Source organism: Python bivittatus, unplaced genomic scaffold, assembly GCF_059951505.1.
Source record: "Python bivittatus isolate LINGU-HERP-01145 unplaced genomic scaffold, Pbiv_v1 ctg000340_np1212, whole genome shotgun sequence".
NCBI lineage: Eukaryota > Metazoa > Chordata > Lepidosauria > Squamata > Pythonidae > Python > Python bivittatus.
In genome coordinates, this window is record NW_028277056.1 from 31,097,782 (window position 1) to 31,119,104 (window position 21,323).

The 21,323-nt window shown below is 38.6% G+C and overlaps 1 protein-coding gene and 1 long non-coding RNA gene across 3 annotated transcripts in view; one reads left to right on the top strand and one right to left on the bottom strand.

Moving 5' to 3' along the window:
* TOMM70 (translocase of outer mitochondrial membrane 70) overlaps positions 1-3,527 on the bottom strand; it is a 23,551-nt gene extending 20,024 nt beyond the window's left edge. Inside the window, exon 1 of one of the 2 annotated variants that reach the window (XM_088140802.1) lies at positions 3,395-3,527. In XM_088140802.1, coding sequence (XP_087996928.1) covers positions 3,395-3,508 — 114 coding nt within the window. In that variant the 5' untranslated portion in view covers positions 3,509-3,527. Of the gene's footprint in view, positions 1-3,167 lie in introns of both variants that reach the window. The other variant, XM_088140801.1, reaches the window with a different exon arrangement.
* On the top strand, positions 3,521-18,031 carry LOC112540548 (uncharacterized). Its single transcript, XR_003084630.2, has 3 exons — positions 3,521-3,862; positions 5,085-5,220; positions 14,209-18,031. It is a non-coding gene; the product is annotated as an uncharacterized LOC112540548 (long non-coding RNA).
* Positions 18,032-21,323: the final 3,292 nt, after the last annotated feature.

Consider the following 21,323-nt stretch of genomic DNA (forward strand, 5'->3'; position numbering starts at 1 on the left):
CAAAACTAAATTCTGGAAGGCCTATGGTGAGATACATTTGCAAGAAAAAGTATGTGAACCTTTTGGAATTTCATGATGTTCTGCATTAATTTGTCATAAAATGTGATCTGACCATCATCTAAGTCAAGAGTACTGACAAAGATAATGTGATTTAGATTGACTAAAATAATAACACAAAAACAATTCTGATCCTTCATGTCTTTATTGAGAACAACCATAAAAACCTCATAGTGCTAGTGGAAAAAGTATGTGAACCCTTGAGTTGACCTCAAAAAAGCTAACTGGAGTCAGGTGTTAGCATACCTGGAGTCTTGTTAAGAAAATGAGTTTGGAGGTGTGGACTAGAGCTACATTGACTGATGAAAACCACTCAAACTTTTTTGAGTTTGCTCTGCACAAGAAGAATACGCTTATGTGAGCCATGCCTCACCAAAAAGAGCTTTCAGAGGATCTACAATCAAGAATTGTTGATTTACATAAAGCTGGAAAGGGTTACAAAGTGATTTCAAAGACCTTAGAAATTCACCAGTCTACAGTTAGCCAAATGATCTACAAATGGAGACACTTTGGGACTGTGGCTACTCTACCAAGAAGTGGGCCCCCAGTCAAAATGACCCCAAGAGCACAATAAAGACTCATCAATGAGGTAAAGAAAACCCCAAGTAACAGCCAAAGATTTGAAGGCATCATTGGAACTGGCTAACATCTGTGTTCATGAGTCTACAGTACGTAAAACATTGAACAAGCAGGGTGTCTATGGCAGGACACCACGAAGGAAGCCGCTGCTTACTATAAAGAACATTGCTCCACGCCTGAAGTTTGCGAAAGAGCACACTGACACTCCACAGCGGTATTGGCAAAATGTTTTGTGGACTGATGAAACAAAGATTGAACTATTTGGAAAGAACACGCAGGACTACATCTGGCGTAAAAAGGGCACTGCATATCATCATGAAAACATCATCCCAACTGTAAAGTATGGTGGAGGAAACATCATGATTTGGGCCTGCTTTGCTGCATCAGGGCCTGGCCAGCTTGCAGTCATTGAGGGGAAGATGAATTCCCAAGTGTATCAAAAAATTCTTCAGGATAATGTGAGAATGTCTGTACGTCAGCTGAAACTCTGTAGAAGTTGGGTGACGCAACAGGACAATGACCCAAAACACCGGAGCAAGTCCACAACAGAATGCCTTCAGAAAAACAAAATCTGCCTTTTGGAGTGGCCAAGTCAGAGCCCAGACCTCAACCCAATAGAGATGCTATGGAATGACTTGAAGAGACCCATACACATGAGACGTCCAAAGAATATGACAGAGCTAAAGCAGTTCTGCCAGGAAGAATGGGCTAAAATCCCTCCTGAATGATGTGTAGGTCTGATCCACAGCTACAGGAAGCACCTGGTTGAGGTTATTGCTGCCGGGGGTGGGTGGGGGGTCAACCAGTTATTATTCCAAGGGTTCACTTAATTTTTCCACTAGCATTTTGAATATTGAATGAGTGTATTCAATAAAGACATGAAGGATCAGAATTGTTTTTGTGTTATTTTAGGCACATTATATTTGTCAGTACTCTTGACTTAGATGATGATCAGATCACATTTTATGACAAATTAATGCAGAACACTACAAGTCTAAAAGGTTCACATACTTTTTCTTACAACTGTATAGGATACCTGGCTTGATTATGTTCTTGATGTTTATAGTTTTATTGCTCTAGAATGTTAAATATTTTAATTCCTACCATGGACATTTATTTAAATGCTTGTGTTGCTTGTAATTAATATAAATTGCTAAGAGTTTTGAGACTTGGAGGATATAAATAAAACAAATAATTACTACCATTCAACTTAAGTACGTGAAAATTTATACAGTGCCTTTGAGTTCCCAAAAAATATTTTTAGGTGAATTCAGTTGCATATTTGTCTGACAGATGATTTCTCTGAACATATATACTGAAATAATATGAGAAAGCAGTGTGCAATTGGGAAAGGAATTCAAGAGTTCAGCTTTCATAGGTCTATGAAAACATCTAAGAGGTGATCAGGTGGAGAAAGCAAATTTCAAAAGAAAAAAAACCTACAATATTATAACACTCCATAAAAGTGTATGATGCACCCATATCTGGAATATTATACATTGTTCTAACTACAAATCAAAATATATATATTTTAGAAAGGATATAAAAATGAGAACCAAAAGAGCCTGGTGTAAAACTCCTAAACAAAATATTACACCAGCAGCTCTTTAATCTTAGAAAGAAAAAAAGAAATGCAAAAAGAAATATGAAAAAATGATGTCTAAGAAGTGGATAATGAAAAGTCTATCTTTTCTCATATAACGTTAGAACTCAGTGCTATTGCTGAGTTCTTGAAGAGGGCAGGAAAAACATGAAGTATTTCACCCAGCACAATTAAACTATGGAATTCCCTACCACAACACACAGTGTTGGTCACTAACTTGGAAAACTTTATAAAAGGATAAGAAAACACAGAGAATAAGATGAGTGGCCTTTTGCCCTTGATAGCTATACTGTGTATTATTTTCAGGATTCTTCAACAATTTCACTTTTCAGCACATAAAATAGATGACAACTTCAAAGCTGTTTTCCAGTAAACAACAAAGACAATACTACCCATAGGCAATCCAAAATTTGAACGAAAAGCATTTTAAGGTATTCATTTCTATTAAAACTTATTTGGGTCTTTATTTCCGCCCTCATACAACTCAAAAGAGCAACAGAGAAGGAAGGCCTTGAGGGAAGAAGAAAAAGCGATCGACTAGTCCTGGAGCCAAATCTGCCCCAGCAAGGAAAACCAATTTCGGCGACTCGCCCCGCTCCCGCCCCCGCCAGCTGAAAACTGGAGGACCGCAACTACTGATAACCAGGTTGCTGTTGAGAAGTCACGTGGCCCAGCCGTTCCTTTCCTTCGCGGGACCCCCCCCCCCAAAAAAAAGCGGCTTTCGAGCAGGGAACCTTGGAACCCGACCTGCCCTCTGTTAAAGCACTTGGAACCGCGAACTCGAGCCAAGCCCTGCCCCCCCAAGCACGTGGCTTGCTCGCGCGCCGCAGCCCAAACGCTAGCTGAAGCGGCCTCCCGCTCTTCCTCCGACGAAAGCCCTCGCGCCCCTTCCCGCCTCGGAGAGGGTTTTGCCCATCGCCCCTCTCACCATCTGGTCGCCGCCGGGGCCATCGGGATGACCGCCCCCTGAAGGGTCTGGGAGGGCCGGGCTGGCCCTCCCCTCAGGGGTCTTCCTCTCGCTGGTGCCTTTGCCACCGGCCCGCGTTCCACGCCTCCGCCGGTTCCACAAGTAAATTGCTCCGACCCCGATCAGCGGCACCCCGACCACCAGAGCCAGCTGCCAGCGCGGGATCCCCGAACCCGTCCCGCTCCCACCTGTGGCGGCCTCCACGGGCTTCGAGGCGGCCATGACTCCCGCTCGCCTCGCACTTTCAGTTGCGGCGGAGAAGCAGCCCAGGAGAGAAAGGAGTCAACGGAAACCAGGGGCATAACGGGAAAGGCGGTCTGGATAAACTTCCGCCCGAGGCCTGCTACCCATTATCAAGTCCTATGCTGCAGGGCCACCTGCTGGCGGGTAAAAGTCGGTGCGGTCGTGCATTGGACTGAAAAGAAACCCGCTTGTTTGTAGAACAAGGTGCTGTTGGGTAACGGCGAACTGGTTGGCCGAGTTACGCAAAGGGCTCTGAAGTTGTAACATCCTAACAGGGTAACCTGCCCATATACAGGTTCATCAGATTTGAAGGCAAAATCAGTACGAGCGCGCTTCTTCCCCTTAATTATATGGAAATGAGAGTTGTGTAAGTCAGGAGAGACATAATAAATTCGCTCGCAGCCAAAAGAAAGGTGTGTAGTAAAACAAGAACGAATAGGTGCTTAAAGAATGCAAATTCAGAGTAAAATGTTGCTGATCAGGGTCAGAGCGTTTCATCTGTGAAACCCACAGGTGTGTGCAAAGTGAACAACCAGTAGAAAAGAAATATATTGAGGAGGTTTGTCACAGGGAAAGAATGACTGAAGGCAGAATTTCAAAACAATTATGTGAAGGAAGAGTGGGTCAAGGGGTAAGGAAAGTTGGAGGAAGTCATGGTTGGATGGAGTCGATGAGATATTCAAAAAGGGAGAGGTGAATAGTTTATAGAGAACAAAAGACATTGTTATGAATTAGTGTATGGACTGGCTTAACTAAATTTAAATTTCTTTATCTTACCTCTTGTATTTAATTTATTTAGTTTACTATTTCTTACTCCTTTTCTGTGTTTTGCATAATATTGTTTATCCTAAAAGGTAGTAGCATGATGGGCATGTAAGAATGTAATTTCATCACAGAATAATTTATTCAACTTCACCTACAATGGTGGAAGGGAGACAGAGTTCACAATAACAAGCTGTGCTCCAATTTATGCTTATTTATTTGAAGAGATGTTATGCCAGACTTCCCCAACCTGATATCCTCTAAATATACAGGATTCCCATCTCTTATGGGACTGCAACATTGATGCTTGTGGGTTGGCATTTGGTGGTTTTGTTCTGACACTCCTGGAGGGAGTCTGGTAAAGGAAAGCTGACCTATGAATGTAGAAAACTTTTTGCACAATCAGACACCCTAGGTTTCTTTCACTGTGGTTTTACCCGGCCATATTGCATAGTCTAAGGCTAAGTAAATCTATGTTTAAATTTGCAGTAAATGAGGTTTTTTACTTTTTTTCCCCCCTTGGAAATGGCATAGAAGATGAATATTTTGCTGTTGATGAAATATTGCTTAGCCTATTCACCCAAACACAATGCACTGGTGGCTATTTTAAAATAAACCTGCCTGAATGTTGCTCACCTGCAGATAAATTGCTTCTTGCATTGCTTTTGTTTGTTTGACTGTAGCTGTCAATGGAGGGAGTGCGTTGTATTTTCTTCCCATTTGCATTCCTGAAATATTCACTTGAGGGAGAAAAATGGGATTTGGTATAGAAGATGATATATGTTTGCTTGAGCCTCTGCTCTGATACAAGGGAGCAGCTGTGGTAGTTGAAGATGTTGGTATTTGCCTGCCTGATAGTTTCATTGGTGGTAGGTGCACACTAAACACTGATGGTGGCTTTCCTGGTGGTTTTAATGGTGGAAGAGAAAAATTTGCCATAGCATAAACATCTGTGAAACTCTCCTGAGAAGAAGGAGAAGAAGAAGAATAATTTTTAAAGAAAAACAAGGTAAATACTATTGTTTTTAAACTATTCCATGTTGTTTCAAGGGGTGTAAATTGCAGAGCTGAAAGCATATACATCGGTTTTGTCTCCTTAAATGATATTTAAGGAGACAAAAATGATTAATGATTTGCATTATTTTCAGTTGTTTACAAATAAAGGTTAAAGATAGATGTAAATTCATAGTGTTGTTCTTTAATTACTGATTTCAAGTTAGAGCTTGCTTCTAGAAACAGTACCCAGGAACCATCATGTTCTGTCCATCCAGTTTGCCTGAATCTCTTATTGCTATAAAGAACTCAAATAAGAAAAAAAACCCTGCTTTTTCCCCTTTCTTTTAGATTTCAGATCATGCAAAGTCCAGCCATTTCAAGACTATCAGGGCAGAACCCATGCAGTAGGGGATTTGCTAGGCTAAACTGTTTCTCCAAGATAAGAGCCAGACTTATATTTAAAGAATCTGGTTAAAAATAACTAAAAGTTCTAATTCTCTTTCTTAAAGCTGTTCAAAAATATATTGTTGCTATGGATTCAACAAGCTACAAAAATATATAAATATGAAATATATAAAACTGTTAGGATATCTTTGTCTTCAATGTCCCATCAGTCTATTTGAATCGATTACCCAGTTTGCAAGGGGAATTTAAAAGGAGAGTCTGATGTATATATTGAATGTTTCTTCACTATGCTATAATTATGTAACAGTTTATTGCTTTGTATTTATATATCTGACAATACTTTGTAAGACTCAAAATAGAGTATTATATTGATACAATTTTTCATAGAAAGACCTAACAGGACTTTTAAAATAACATCCAAAATATTCTGGATCGGAAAGAGTATTGTATGAATGAATGTAAAACGTACAGTGTGCTCTAGAAACTATTCTATGAACTAGAACCCTGGATGCCCCAGGTTTCAGCCCTCTCTCCTATATTATTCAATATCTATATGAAACTTTTGGGGCAAATCATCTGTCAGTTTTGGATAAAGAACCATCAATATCCTGATGATGGCCAGCTTTAAGTCTCAACCCGAGGTCAATTAGGAGTTGTCGAAGTCCTGACCAGGTGCCCAGAGGCTGCAAAGGACTGCATGGGCAAAACAGACTGATTGAATCCCAGCAAAATGGAGCTGCTGTTGGTTTAGAAACTCTCTGCTTTCCTAGATGTTCCATCTATTACTCTTGATGGGGTAGTACTTCCCTTGAAGGAAATGGCACACAACTGGGAGTTCCCTTGGACTAATGACTCAGGATTAAACAGCAGGTGAAAACTGTAGCAGGAGAGGCTTTGGCCAGCTTCAGCAGGTCTGCTAGTTGCATCCTTTCCTGGACTAGAAGGCAGTGAAGATAATCACGCACAACTTTGTCACCTCTCAATTAGAGTACTGCAATTTGCTTTATGTGTGCCTGAAGACAGCTTGGAAGCTATGGCACAGTGGCCATTTGTTGACTAGCATTAGGTAGTTTAGCAGAATAACACCTCTTCCTTGCTGTTTTTAAGGTACTGCTGATAACCTATAAAGTTCTTTCTGTCTTGGGTTCTTGTTACATTTAGAACCAGCTTACATAGAATCTGCCCAACCTGCATAATCTAACAGAGAGCAGTTTGGGTACCTTGAAAGAAATTGGGGGCTGGGACCTGGAGATTGACTTTTTCAATAATAGCCCCCCAGAACAACTTGCCCCAAGGTCAGGTGACTCCTATCCTGACGTTTCAGAAGATAACAAAAGCAGTCCTCTTTAAGAGAACATTGTGACTTGTTTAACAGCAGCTGTGAGTTCATAGTTTTTAACAGTTTTGATTATTATTTATTGATTTCATGGATGGATTTTATTATTTTATTATATTTATTATTTTATTAACAATTTACATTATACATTATAAGCTACCTAGAATCAGTAGAATAGATGTAATATAATACACACAAGCATAAAGAAACCCAGAGAATCATGTAATGCTGTGCCAGTGCTGATGTGATTTCATGAATTATATGCATTTTGAACTTGTTCCTGCCTTAATCTAGGGGCGTGTTCATATAAATGTCATTAAAAATACTAAGTGGTATTTATTGTTTGTACTTGAAATATATCAGTAATGATAACCCATGAGTGTATACAATAGCATATTGTTGTTAGTGTTTTGGTGTTTGCTGTAGTGCTTTAATGAGGTTCCTAGACAATATATAATTTGCAAGAAAGATCACAGTCATAGCCTAAACTTTCTAGGCATGTTGATAATTCTCAATTGATAATAATTGAGAGTTGCTATGTTCAGCAGCAAGAATATAAAGTAGTTCTAATTCTCTTGCTATCCTGCCAGGTATGTGACATTGAGAATTTCTCTAATGGAAATGTTAGAACCAGGTGACCATTTTAAAATAGGTTACTAGAATACTGAATGTATGCATATCAACAAGAGCAAGGGCTATACTGGGCTAACATTTGTTGTGTTGCTTTTAGTTGGGTTGTATGTAGACTTTTCTGATTAGAAGGGACAATTTAAAAACAATATTCTAATCTCTCACCAAATAGTAGCTCTCTAACTCATCAGTTACTCACTGATGAATAACTAACATATTTCCCATCTATATGTGGACTATCTCTCCCCCCCCATGTTCTGCTGTACTGCCTCATCGTGGTGGGGAGGGGGTTGTTCCTAGGATGATTAAGCAAAGAACATTGGGAGTATATGCCAGGAGGTCACCCAAGGCATGAAGGTCATCCCAACTGCCCAGCTAAAGCAAGCAGGCACCTATATTGGGCAGCAGCAGTAAAGGGAGATGCTGGAGGCTGATAATCGCTTTAGTGACAGTGGTAAAGGCATCAGTTCATACTACTCCTGTATTTTCACCAAGAAAACCACATGGATAGAAAATATAAATTGACTGATGATATAGTGCCAGCTGACGGGCCCCTTGGGTTGGATAGCACTGGCTAGCACTCAACATGCTACTGAGGAAGAGCTGACAACCTTTCAGAGTACTAATGGTGTTTATGACATGGCTAGATTAAAGCCTTTGGGATGTATAGTTGCTGATGTAGCCATACAGGAAAAGAAACCTGAAGCTGCAAAGACAGAATTACAGTGGGAACATGAAAAGTAAGCATGAAAAGCTTCTTACAGAAGAAACTCAACACAGTGAAAGATGAAATGAAATGACTATAAATTGACATCTTAGGCATCAGCAAATTAAGATGGACTGGGATCAGACATTGTCAGTCAGAAGATCACTCTGTTTATCACTGTATTCAGGACATGAAAAACAAAGAAGGAATGGTATTGCTTTTATAGTTAGGAAAGATATAGCAAGAATAGTACTTGGATACAATGCAATCAATGATTGAACAATATCAAGAGATCTTGAGCATTTAACCACCATTTTCAAGAACATTAGAAATTGTTTTGAAGTCCTCAGCCTCATTGATAGAGCACCCAAGGAGCTGTGGAATGAACTCAAAGAAATCATTAACAATGAATGCGAAAAAAGTTGCCAGAAATGAAGAAAGAGATGAAAGCAAATTGGATGTCAGAACAAACAATTAAAATTGTCAAGAAGAGAAGGGAAGCCAAAGCCAAAAAAGACAAAAATCTTGGGAAGGAACGTAACAAACAGCTGTGAGAAAAGACAAGCAACAGTATTACAACATCTGTAAAGACATAGAAGATGGAAACAGGCATGGAAAAACAAGGATAGTCTTTCAAAAGATCTTTGAATTCAGAAGGAGGTTCCAACCTCGAATTGGTATACTAAGGGATTCCAATGGACAGACAGTACAGGTAGTCCTCAGTTAATGACGATAATTGAGACCAGAATTTCCATCACTAAGCAATGCAGTCATAAAATGCAACATCATGTAACTGCATCACTTAGCAATGGCAATACTGTCACTCCTCATTGCTGTTGTTAAGCGAGGATCACAAGTCATTAAGCAAGTCTAGGTGGCTTGCAAGCAGGCAGGCAGGCAGGTAAGTGGCTGCTTCCAGGTGGAGAATGCACAGGTGGCCAGAGCAAGTGTGGCCAGGCCAGGAGTGGCTTCTGCTGAGTGAGGAGGGTGCTTGGCAAGATGTGGTGGGGAAGGGTGGGTGGGTGGGTGGTCTGCGAGTGCAGCTGGGCCAGGGGTGGCTGCTGCCGAGTGGGGAAGAATGCAGACAACTTAACGGAGCAACTTGCAACCTTCCCTGCTGGCTTCCTCATTGATTTTGCTTATGGGAAGCTGGAAGGGAAGGTCACAAATGGCAATCATGTAACTGTGGGACACTACAACTGTCATGAGTGTGAGCCAGTTGCCAAGTGCCCAGATCACGATCACGTGTCCATAGGGAGCTGGGACGGCCAGAACTTTGAGGTCTGGTTGTAAGTACCACTCATTCAGCAATGTCATAACTTTGAACAATCGCTGAACAAGTGGTCATTAAATAAGGACTACCTGTAACTGAGTCAAAGAAAATCAAAGTATACTAAAATACTGTACAGCAGAGATGTCAACATCCAAGATACCTTAGAAGATGCTCCCTACCTACAGGAACCTCTAGTACTAGAAGATGAAGTTAGATCAGCACTGCGGTCATTACCAAGTCAGAAGGCTACAAGAACTGATGCAATACCCACTGAAATATGGCAAGCAATAGAAGAAGAATCAGTAAAGGTTTTAACTCAGCTATGCCAGCAAATCTGGAGAACAACACAGTGGCCAAGAGATTGGAAGAGATCAATCTACATTCCAATACCAGAAAAGGAGACTTAACAGAGTGCAAACTATTATACAGTATCCATAATTTACATGGTAGCAAAATTATGCTTAGGGTCATCCAATGCATCTGGAAAAAGAGATGTCAGATGCTCAAGGTGGCTTTAGCAAGGCTGAGGAACATCAGACATTATTTCTGATGCATGCTGGATAATTGAGAAAGCCAAAGAATATCAAAAATAAGTCAATATGTGCTTCATTGATTATAGAAATGCCTTTGATTGTGTTGATTACATCAAGCTATGGAATGTGCTTAGAAAAATGGGAATCCCAAAACATCTCATTGTTTTCATAAGAAACCTATATACAGGTGAAGAAGTCATAGTACAGATAGAACATAGCGAAACAGACTGGCTCCAGGCTGGCAAAGGAGCGAAACAAGACTAAAATCTCCCCATATTTATTCAACCTATAACTTGAATATATATTAAGGGAGCCTGGACTGGAAGAGAATGAGCGTAGTTTTAAAATTGGAGGAAGAAACATCAATACAGTAACCTGTGCTAGCTGATAATGCTACTCTAATAGCTGAAAATGCAAAGGATGTATTAATGCAAGGTCTATTAATGGAAGGTCTATTAATTAAAGTCAAAGAGCATAGTTTAAAAAATGGGCCTAAAATTAAAGAAGACTAAACTAATGACAATAGGTAGAACAGCCAACCTTAGAATTGATAATGAAGATATTGAAATGGTAGATGGCTTTTGCCTTTTAGGATCAACCATCAACAGTAAAGGGTCAGGCAGTCAAGAGATATGCCACAGACTAGCACTTGTTAGAGCAGCCATGATGGCCTTGGAAAAGATATTCAGATACCATGATATGTCTATACCTACAAAATTCAGAAGAGTGCAAGCAATGGTATTCCCTGTGACACTCTATGGAAGTGAAAGTTGGACATGGAAGAAGCAGGATAGGAACTGTATTGACGCCTTTGAACTTTGGTGTTGGAGAAGACTCCTGAGAATACTGTGGACATCCAAGAAAACAAACAAATGGATCGACAAATAAATCAGTCCAGAGTCCTCACTAGAGGCCCAAATGACCAGGTGCAAATTATCCTGCTTACATTATGCAAAAACCTAGCTCTCTGGAGAAAGCTCTAATGCTGGGAAAGGTGGAGGGAAAGAGAAGAGGACAACCAGCAGCAAGATGGAAGGATTCAGTTACATGGAGGGACCGTGGATACACCATTGGAAGACCTGAAAGACCAGGTTAGGGACAGATCATTATGGAGAAAATCTATGTGTCGACACTGACTTGATGGCACATAATCAGTGGCTATGAAGGGATGATGACACCTCTTTTGCAAAATGGATGAACAGTTCTGGGGATACAGTGTGACTGATGGAAAAAAGAAGTAGACTGTAGCAGGCAAGATCCTTTGAAAAAAGGAAAAAAAAAATCCTTCTGATAAGACAAGAAAAATGGGAGTGGGAAAATGAGGTGGATGTTCATAAAATAGAATTCCTTACAGAGATATGCATCATTTATATCTTTTAAACATTATTTGTTATACACATAGCAAGATGTGAATTCTAAATGGTTTTCCATATCATGTCAATACAGTAAGTTTGCAGAATTTAAGCTAATAAATATAAATGAACATATTAGAGAATTCAAAACATAGGGAGTGTTCTGTACTGAATGAAGGTAATCTTTTACTGTCCTAGGAAAGCTTATAGTCATATTTGCAAAGCAGAAATTAATGGAGATGTACATATTAGGATGGATCTGGATTATAATGGGAAAAAGTCAAGGTGAAATTAACTGCAATGGGTCTGCCTGTGTTAGGGAGATAACTACTGTACAGTTGTTTTAATTTGAGATGTTTTAAGAAGGCATTTAAGAAATTAAAGATCAATAGTTAATACATCTCCTATTTCACAATGCAAACTCTATAGAAAGATGAGAAAGTCCCAGGAGTAGATCCTGGCATACATTCCAACTTTATATATTTTCCCCATTCTACCTTATTTTGTTAGGAACATTGGCCTTCACCCATATGTAAAAGAAACATTTCACTGAAAGATTTATTAGAATTACATCAAGGAAGTGGATTTTTCTTTGATCCTAATAAATCTCCTCCAAGTAATTTAGCTTTTATAGGATTGGAACTATTAATACTTTCTAGTTTCCAGAACTGATAGAGAGGGATAATTAGATGTCAAGGAATTAAATGAAGTAATCCTTTGCTGAAAATTTACTGTGTTCACTTTTACAACTGACCTCAAACCACCATTATTATTTTGCAACTCCTAAAAAAGCAGTGACTATATTCTGTAAGCCAGGCTTTGGATGCAAATGTGAAAGTTGCTTTGGAATGCACAGGGGTACTTATATAGCACCTGCCTGCAGCTCCTTAAGACCAGAGTTGTACAGCAGCCACATGATCCTAGGAAAAAAAATGCTGTATGAGCCTTCCCTCACGCTCCAAAGAACAGACCTAGAACAATAGTCTTTTTATTTATAAAATGATTATATTCCATCAAGTTGTTTTCAACTCCTAGTGACCACATAGGTAGATTTTCTCTATGACAATCTATCCTTAACCTGGTCTTTCAGGTCTTTATAAAGTACCTATCAACTAATACTTTTTCTGCATATCTTCCAAATCCCTTTAATTATTCAAAAAACCTGTACTGAACTGTGGATGTCCCAGGTTTTTTTTTAAACTCTACTGCAATGCCAGTGAACTTTATTTATTTATTTATTAAATTTATATGCCACCAGGCTCCCAGCAATAAAATATAATAAAATATAAATCTATAATAAAATATAATTTGTATGAAAATGTTATATCTTTACTTCAACCATGAATGCTTCTGATTATGTTATACTAACCAGTCTTACTTCTCTCCTAGATAATCCTTTCCTCATTCCGTCTGTGGCACATAATCTTTTCCAACTGATGTAATATTCTATGGCAATTGAGCATATTTAGTTTTTATTTGACTGTGTGGATGCATGTTATGTGACCTTTCCTAATATGCTTTAATTTGCAAGGATTTTGTTTGTTTCTTTTATTTCTGCTAACATGGGAGTTCCTGTGACATCCTGGAATCTAATTTTTCATTATTTTACTAGCCTCACTAGTATATACCAGTAGATGGAATCAGAAACACTAGGGAAAACTTAATAACCCAATCAGCTAACTTAAAATGATTATTACATCTGAAGACATTGATAAACCCTATCTGGAAGATTATTTTAATGTCCATTGAAATCAAATTTTGTCTGCACTAAGCGTTGTTCAATATGATAAGATATTAATTACTGAAGAAAGAGTTCAGTTTCAAGCCTGTTCCACTATGTATTATAGCTCATACTCTTGTCTTCTAATCTCTTTCACTCTAACAGCAGAATTTGAAACTCTATAAATATTTGTATTACTGAAAAGTGTTTTGGAATAAAATATATATTTTTATACACAGTTTTAGAGATTTACTGACTTTGGTTATATACGAAGTCATATCCAACACTTTATAATATATAAGATTTGGAACATCCTCTCTTAAGAAATCAGTCATCCTAAATATGAAATAATGTGAAATATTTTCCTATTATCTTAATATGAGAGTAAAAAAATATTATTTTTCATGTTTACTGCACTCTTTAGTGGATGTTTAAAAAAGTTGGAAGTCAGCTTCTATATGCTGCAGATGTAGCTTATTGGAGAGGACTTTGACACATGATTTGAGCTTGCTCTAATATTGTGCTGTTTTGGTTTAATATTCTTATTGTTAATACAATTTTGGGAAGAGAATTGAAGCTTAGAAATATTAAGGTGATGTTGAGTTATTTACTGAAATCTTACAATTTATCAGTTTATGAAGAACTTTGGGTTTATCAAGCATGGATTGCAGCCAGAAAAATTGTTCTGCTTCACTGGAAATATATGGCTATTCTGGATTTTAAATCTTGGACTGAAATGTATATATTCACACTCTGCCGTTGAATTGGCTTTTTATTGATATAATGAAAAGACTGATCAATATTATTCCATGTCATCAAGTTTTAATATGTTGTTCAAAAACTGAGTTGCTTATCCATTTCAAAATGTTACTTTTTAATTTCCTTTTGCTTCTGTTTTTTTACTTTCAATTTTAATATATTTTGTTGATTGCTCTTTGTGTCTATTAGGATATGAGGGCAACACAAAAAATTATTTTTAAAATTAAAAAATTAAGAGCCCCAATATGAGTAATGAGGTTTAATTTTCAACATTATTTTCTTTTCAGGGACACAAAGAAATCAAAGAAAAGAATGAAAGAAAAAAATCCTACATATTACAAAGAGCAGTTCTAATCAGTAAAAGAAGGAGCCGTAACAGAACAACAAGAAGAAATTGTGGAGCTTCCAAGTGGAAAATATAGTTAATACTTTGCAGTGCATGTATATATAAAGAGGGAGTATATTTGAATAAATTATTATAGATTGACTTTTTTAAACATTCACTAAGGAGCAATAAAAATAAATTGATACTTTTCATTCTCTAAAATTGCAGGTATTAATTAATGGAGAGCAGTCCATAAATATTATAGTTAAGATTATTTGTATTCCTGTGAAAGACCTTAGGTGGTCTTTTTCTATAACTCTCCTGTATTGGTTTTCATATAAAGCAAAATTAGCCCTATGACATAGCTTTATTAAAATGAAAATGAAGTCAGCTCCCAAAAGCCAGCTCATAAAAGAAAGAAAAGGAAAAAAAAGAAAGATCTACCGGGCATACCAAGTTCTGTTGCACAATGCCACATGTTTAAATTTTCTCAGAGGTTACAAAGTGGCTGAACTTTGTTCTGATTCAGCAGCAAATATTTTAAAATATTATTCCAGAAATTTATATAAATGAAAAAATAATGCTATTTATTAAAATAGCATAACTTTAACTGAAGTTGTTAACCGAATGTAACTTTTTGTGTTATTGCCACCCATTCTACTTCAATTACTTTATTTGTGTTTTTCCTGCTATATTATGTAATTCACGTTATATTTTTCTGCCTCAATATCTAATTTCTTTTTAGAAATTCATACATATTTCATTTACTCATTAATCCAAAAGTTTGCTCATTTCTACCATTCAGTATTACCCTTTCTACATTATCTGTAGTTTGGACCTGAGAAAATTATTTAATCAAGTTAGATCTGAATTTTCAAATGTGTCTGCCCTCCCACTAGATGTTTAGTGTCAGAACTCTGTTGTGAAAAAAGAGCTGGAATGATGGAGTATAGGCCTAAGAAAGGTAAGTGGAGAGAGAATTAGGTTAACAATTTGAAAAACATTTACCATGTAATCAGCTCGAACTTTACTATAGGTTCAGTGGGTCAGAATTCTAAGTAAATATGCATTTAAAATTTAACTTTAAGTAATCACTGAAAGATGTTTGTTCCTAACTTATTGGGGTTTGTAACTGAAAAACATTTCCCAGAAACTCATGTTTTCTATAATCCTAGATGACCACAAAGAAAAATGGCACTAAATCTTTAGGTCAACTAGAAGTGTGTGTGTGTGTTTCTTTCCATTGGAGCCTATTTTTATCTGTTCGTAAATTACATATGTAATTTATTCCAATTGGCCACTTTTTAAAAGAAAGGCATTTCTTTTCCTTCCTACCTGAGAGTCTAGCCTGGATATCTGCTGCTTAGTAGACTTCTCCATTGTTTATAAGAAGCAGCACATAGGGGTTTTGGCAGGCAGGTAGGTGTTCAGTAGAATTCAGATATTACTCCACCACCATTTGCACATAATCTTCATTGTTCTCTATTCATTGTTCATGGTGTCTTTCCTCTTAAGGATTAAGAAAACAGGTAGATCGTTTTTGAGCTTAGGATGGAAGGGTTTGATTTCAAAATGATTCCAGAAAAATATTAAAATAAGCAACTACTATCATCATGATAAAAAGCAGGTAAAGAAAATAGATTAATAAGTGTTACCCATGGTAAGCCACTTAATTTTTTACATAGGAGTTTATAATAGGATGCATCTCTCTAAAAATACTCAGTCTGAAATGAAACTTAGGATGGAAGACAGAAATGAAAATAAATTTACAATAGTACCTAGTAAAGACAACTGTGATGACACTGAATATCACTCAAAGGCCATTTTCTGTAAGAAACTCCAAAACTTCTTGCATGATTGACAGCTTGGACCCCAAAGAACTGGGAACTTTATAGCCTTAACCACTTTTGTTATCAGCCCGACCTTTCCAAACTTGGTGCCTTTTAAAAATGTTGAGACTACAAATGCATTTTTATCTAATATGACCTTTCTGGAAGTTGTAGTGGGGAGGGCATTAGACTTGGGAAATCTGACTATAAGAATTGACCAAAAGAATTTTTCAGAACAACAAATCTGATTTTAAACAATTTCTTGAGTTATTAAAATGTAATGACTAAATATTCCCACATTTCAGCATCTGTGGCTTTCTAGATATTGCTGAAATACAATTCCCAGCATCCCTCACCATTGGTCAGGCTGGCTGGGACTACTGGAATTATAGTTAAGCAAACATCTGAAGGACCACAGGTTTCTACCACTATTCTAAGATATACCTCTATTTAGCTTTGGATATACTTTTGTTTAGCAAATCCCTGACAAAAACACCTTGCAAAACAGAAAGGCTTTTCCATTACTGTGGACTCACTATTGGCTACAGCCTGCTATCTCCTACTTTGGATTCTTCAACTGCTACTTCCTCTTATTTATTTCTTAAGCTCAAGAATTGTAATTGGAAGTTTTAGTGGTACAATTCTAAAGCTTGTTTCTGTGTTTTAAATGAGAATGTTATAGCACAATCCTTGTATTAATATCTGCCTATGCATTTCTTAATTCCTTATCTATCAAAATATATCAGATTTCCTTACCCTTAAAACTGCTTTTGTCTGAAGTCTCCTTTCCTATAAGCCATCCTCATTTTGTTGAAATAGTCAGGTAATTGTCTCATACATGATCAAGATCATAGGAGGCCAGCATCAGCAGAATTATTAAATCAGCAGTGATGTCATTGGACAATAGACTTGAACTAAGGTGACTAGAATTAAAACTATACTGGTCCTTAAATATCATGAAATATGTATCTTTCTATATCTTTTATTTTCATTCATATTTGCAAACCTATGCTAGTCTGTGTTTATATTTAACAGAAAGCCAATGTGGTGGTGTAGTTAAAGCTGCTGAACCAGGACTGAGGAATCACAGTTTCAAATCTCCAGTTACCCACTAAGTTCACTATGGGACTTTTGGGCAGCCACTATCTCTCAATCTAACCTGCCTCAAATAAAATTGAAGGTGGTAATATTATATATGCCAGCTTGGCTTCCTGGAAGAAAGGCAGGATATAAATATAATAGTCACTCAGACCCTAGTCATCTCCCATATAGACTATTGCAATGTGCTCTACATGGGGCTACCCTTGAAAAGCATCTGAAAGCTTCAGCTGGTTCAAAACGCAGCCACCCAGGCAATTTTAGGTGCCCCAAGGGTGGCACATTACACCTTTGCTACGTGAGCTGCATTGGGTCCCAGTTTGCTTCTGGGTCCAATTCAAGGTGTTGGTTATCACCTTTAAAGCCCTACATGGGATGGGACCAGGTTACCTGAGGGACCATCTTGCCCCCATTATATCCACCCACGTCCCACCCGGTCAGGCAGGGAGGGTATGCTGCAGATCCCGTTGATGAAAGAATGTCGACTGGCGGGGTCCAGAAAGAGAGCCTTCTCTGCCGTGGCCCCTGCTCTATGGAATACTCTCCCCCCAGAGGTGAGGCAGGCCCCAACTCTCTTGTCCTTCCGGAAAGCGGTCAAGACCTGGCACTGCCAACTGGCATGGGGCGCAAAAAGGGGCAACCAACCCTGGGGGTGGCTAGTACCCTGAAGATGCTCCCATATGTTAACATCTTACTGACCATCAACATCTTGGAAGATATTATTTGTGTATGTGTTTTTATTCTTTTTATTTTTTTTTGTATTGGGTTTTTTTGTATTTTAATATTTATTGCTGTTTTATTGTGAACTGCCCAGAGTCACTTTTTGTGATATGGGCGGTATCTAAATTTGAAATATAAATAAATAAATAAATAAATAAATAATAAACTAAATAACAGCAGGAACAGCCAGTATTTCAACTTGAGGCATTAATTGCAAACAATAGGGATACAGCTAGTATCTGTCAGTTAATCAAGAAGCATTTAGAAGTATTTTTTATGCATCTGCAAATATTTTTTGTTCAAATACATTCTAGGTTTTGTTCAAGTACATTTTGTTAGTTAGAATCTGTTTCTCCTTATTGATGTGCTTTTTATTTCCTAATTTGATTTTGGTATATGAAAATAGCAAACTAGATCAATAACATCACTTTATTTTGGAGCAGAGAACATACCGTATTTTTCCAACTATAAGATGATACTTTTTTCTAAAATCCTTACTCTAAAAATTGAAGGGCGTCTTATTCAAGGAAGTCAGCCGAGGAGAGAACCGCATGGTTGCAAAAGTGCCCATACTTTGTCTCTGCAAACGGGCTTCCTCCTATTTCTAGCCTCCAATCACGAGTGAAATAGCTTGAGTCTGCAAACAGACTTCCTCCAATCACGAGCCTTATGTAACTGACGTCAGCTAATGCTGAACAAACCAATTGGAGGAAGTCTGTTTGCAGAGACAAGCTATCGGCAGTTTCACTCGTGGGTGAATGTAATCAGTTATGCAAAAGAGCCTGGAAATAGAGCTGCAGAGACAGTTTGGACCTCCTCCCACCGAGTGTATCAGGCTAATGTTAACTAATTACTAAATAAAAATGTGTTCTGCACTATCTTTAAAATATTGATTTCTTAATTTTGGGTTGGAAAAATGGGGGTCGTCTTGTACATGGGGGTGTCTTATTGATGGAAAAATACCATATCTAGATTTACCTCAGTTATAAGCATTCCATTTATGGTAGGAGCAAGTAAAACATTGAAGGTGGTTTTAGGGGCTGGAAAGTCTCCAAGACAGCTGTTGAGACTTTGTTTAGCTTTGAGTAAGATTAGTTCCTTTATTTTGATTCTTCTCTGTAGAATAAAAACCATTGCTTATCTTTTACATTGACATGAGAAAAAAACAAAACAAAACACTGTCCCTGTATAGACTGATCAAACTGAAGAGTTGTATAAATACCTATAATATTAATAACAATAGACATGTCCAACTTCAGATCTAAAGCTTTCCTTGCTTCAGTAAGGTTCTCCAGTAGACCTGTTCTACATTGGTGCTACCCCCAATCTTTTGGTAGATTTATTTAGGCATGGCTGGCAGCAAGCAGAATTCATGTTCCCATGAGTACCATAGCAACTTGGAACTGCCACTTAGATTTCTTTAAAGCCTCAGAGGGCCACCAACAGAGTGCTATTTTGCAACACTGTTTAAATGAAAGATCCAATTTTATTAACATCTGCTGAACTATCATAAAAAGGCATTAACAGTGGCCATTACTGAGGTGCTGGAGGCTTGGCGGACACCGATACAGTGGAACCTCGGTTTATGAACTTAATTCGTTCCGTGATTCTGGTCGCACCCTGAATTGGTCGCAACCCGAAGGAAATTTCCCCATAAGGTTCAATGTAATTACCGTTAATCCGTCCTGGCGTGGAGGACAGGGAGGCGGCTATTGCTTGGAGGGAGAGTCCCCCTCCCTACGACCACGTGTCAGGGGCGGAAAATGGCCGCGGACCACGTGTCGGGGACGGAAAATTGCCGCGGACCACGTGTCAGGGGCGGAAAAATGGCTGCGGACCACGTGTCAGGGGCGGAAAAATGGCCGCGGACCACGTGTCAGGGGCGGAAAAATGGCCGCGTATCCTGTTCGTACCCCGAGGCGGAGTTCACAAACCGAGGTAAATTTTTGTGGCCGGAGCTGGTCGTAACCCGAAAAGTTCGTTAGCAGAGGCGTTCGTAACCCGAGGTACCACTGTAAATACATTATCTTTGATATTCATCCCAGTTAGTTTTAGGAAAGCAGAGCATTTCAGTCACTTAAGAGCAGATATCTGGCCACTGTACTTGGCCATCTAATTTGCTCTTATATAATGTACAAATCATATTATGATTTTCTGGCAACAAAATATGTTCATCTACTATTTCTGAAAGATAGGACTGGAATTTAGTAATGTTCGTTTAACTACTGTATATACACTGCACTCCAGAACAAGATCTGTAAGAAGCTTAGCAAGAAATTAGAGGCAGTGGTTCACCCCCTCCACAAGAAGCCATTGCTAGACCCAACAGTTCTGGACAGTTTCTATCCAGTCTCCAACCTTCCCTTTTAAGTTATTGAGAAGGTGTTCACACTGCAGCATATGAGGATCCTGGAGGAAACGGATTATCTGGAGCCCTTTCAGTTGATTCTGGCCAGAGTATGGGACTGAAAAGGCATTGGTTGCTCTTTTGGGTGTGTGAGAGGAAAATTTTAGTAGCCTTCTATATGTTTTAATGTTAGTTTTGATTGCATTTAATAAAGCCAAGATAACTGAAATGTGACCTGTATGGCAATGACTAGAAGTAAGAGGAACTTGCAAAATGAAGGAAATTGCAAATTTGTTGATGGGAACAGAAGTGCCAGGGACAGGGCACCGGGACATGCTGCACTTTGTTCTGGGAATGATCTCAGAATCATAATTGTGGTTTGTGGTTTAAAGGGATAAAAAGGATGGCATCCAAGTAAACGACGCCTCTTGGTCAAGCTGTCTACCTGACAGCTCGGTCAAGTTGGTCACGACATTGCAATGTGAATCTAAGTGAGTACCATGTATGCTATTGGTTGAACTTTACTTGCTTGTTGAACTAACATTTAATAAAGCTTTTAGAATTTTGAAGTGACTTGTTTAATGGTGTGTCTGCCTCCCGTGTTTAACGTGGTTTTTCCCCTGACAGGTGACATCTAGCAGGAACAGGATGGAGGTAGTGTATCCATCCTTGCTCTTCTTGACCTCTTGGCGACATTCAATACCATCAACCGTAGTATCTTTCTGGATCGGCTCCAGGAGCTGGGAATGGGCAGCGCTGTGCTGTGCTGTGCTGTGCTGTGCCGTGCCGTGCTGGTTGTCTTCCTTCCTCTGGGGCTGGTTCCAGTCGGTGTTGAGCTGGGGAGTCGGGGGTGAGAGGTCCTGCCCTCAGCCCCTGCTTTGCATGGTGCCATAGGGTTTGGTACTTTCTCTATTCCTGTTTAACATTACATGAAACTACTGGATGAGGTTATCCAATGGCACAGGGTAAGGTATCATCTCCACTCCTGCCCAATTAAGTGATGCTGTAGAGGTCCTGTCTCAGTGTCTGGAACTATAGGGGTTTGGATGGGGAACAACTGGCTTCACCTCAACCCAAGCAAGG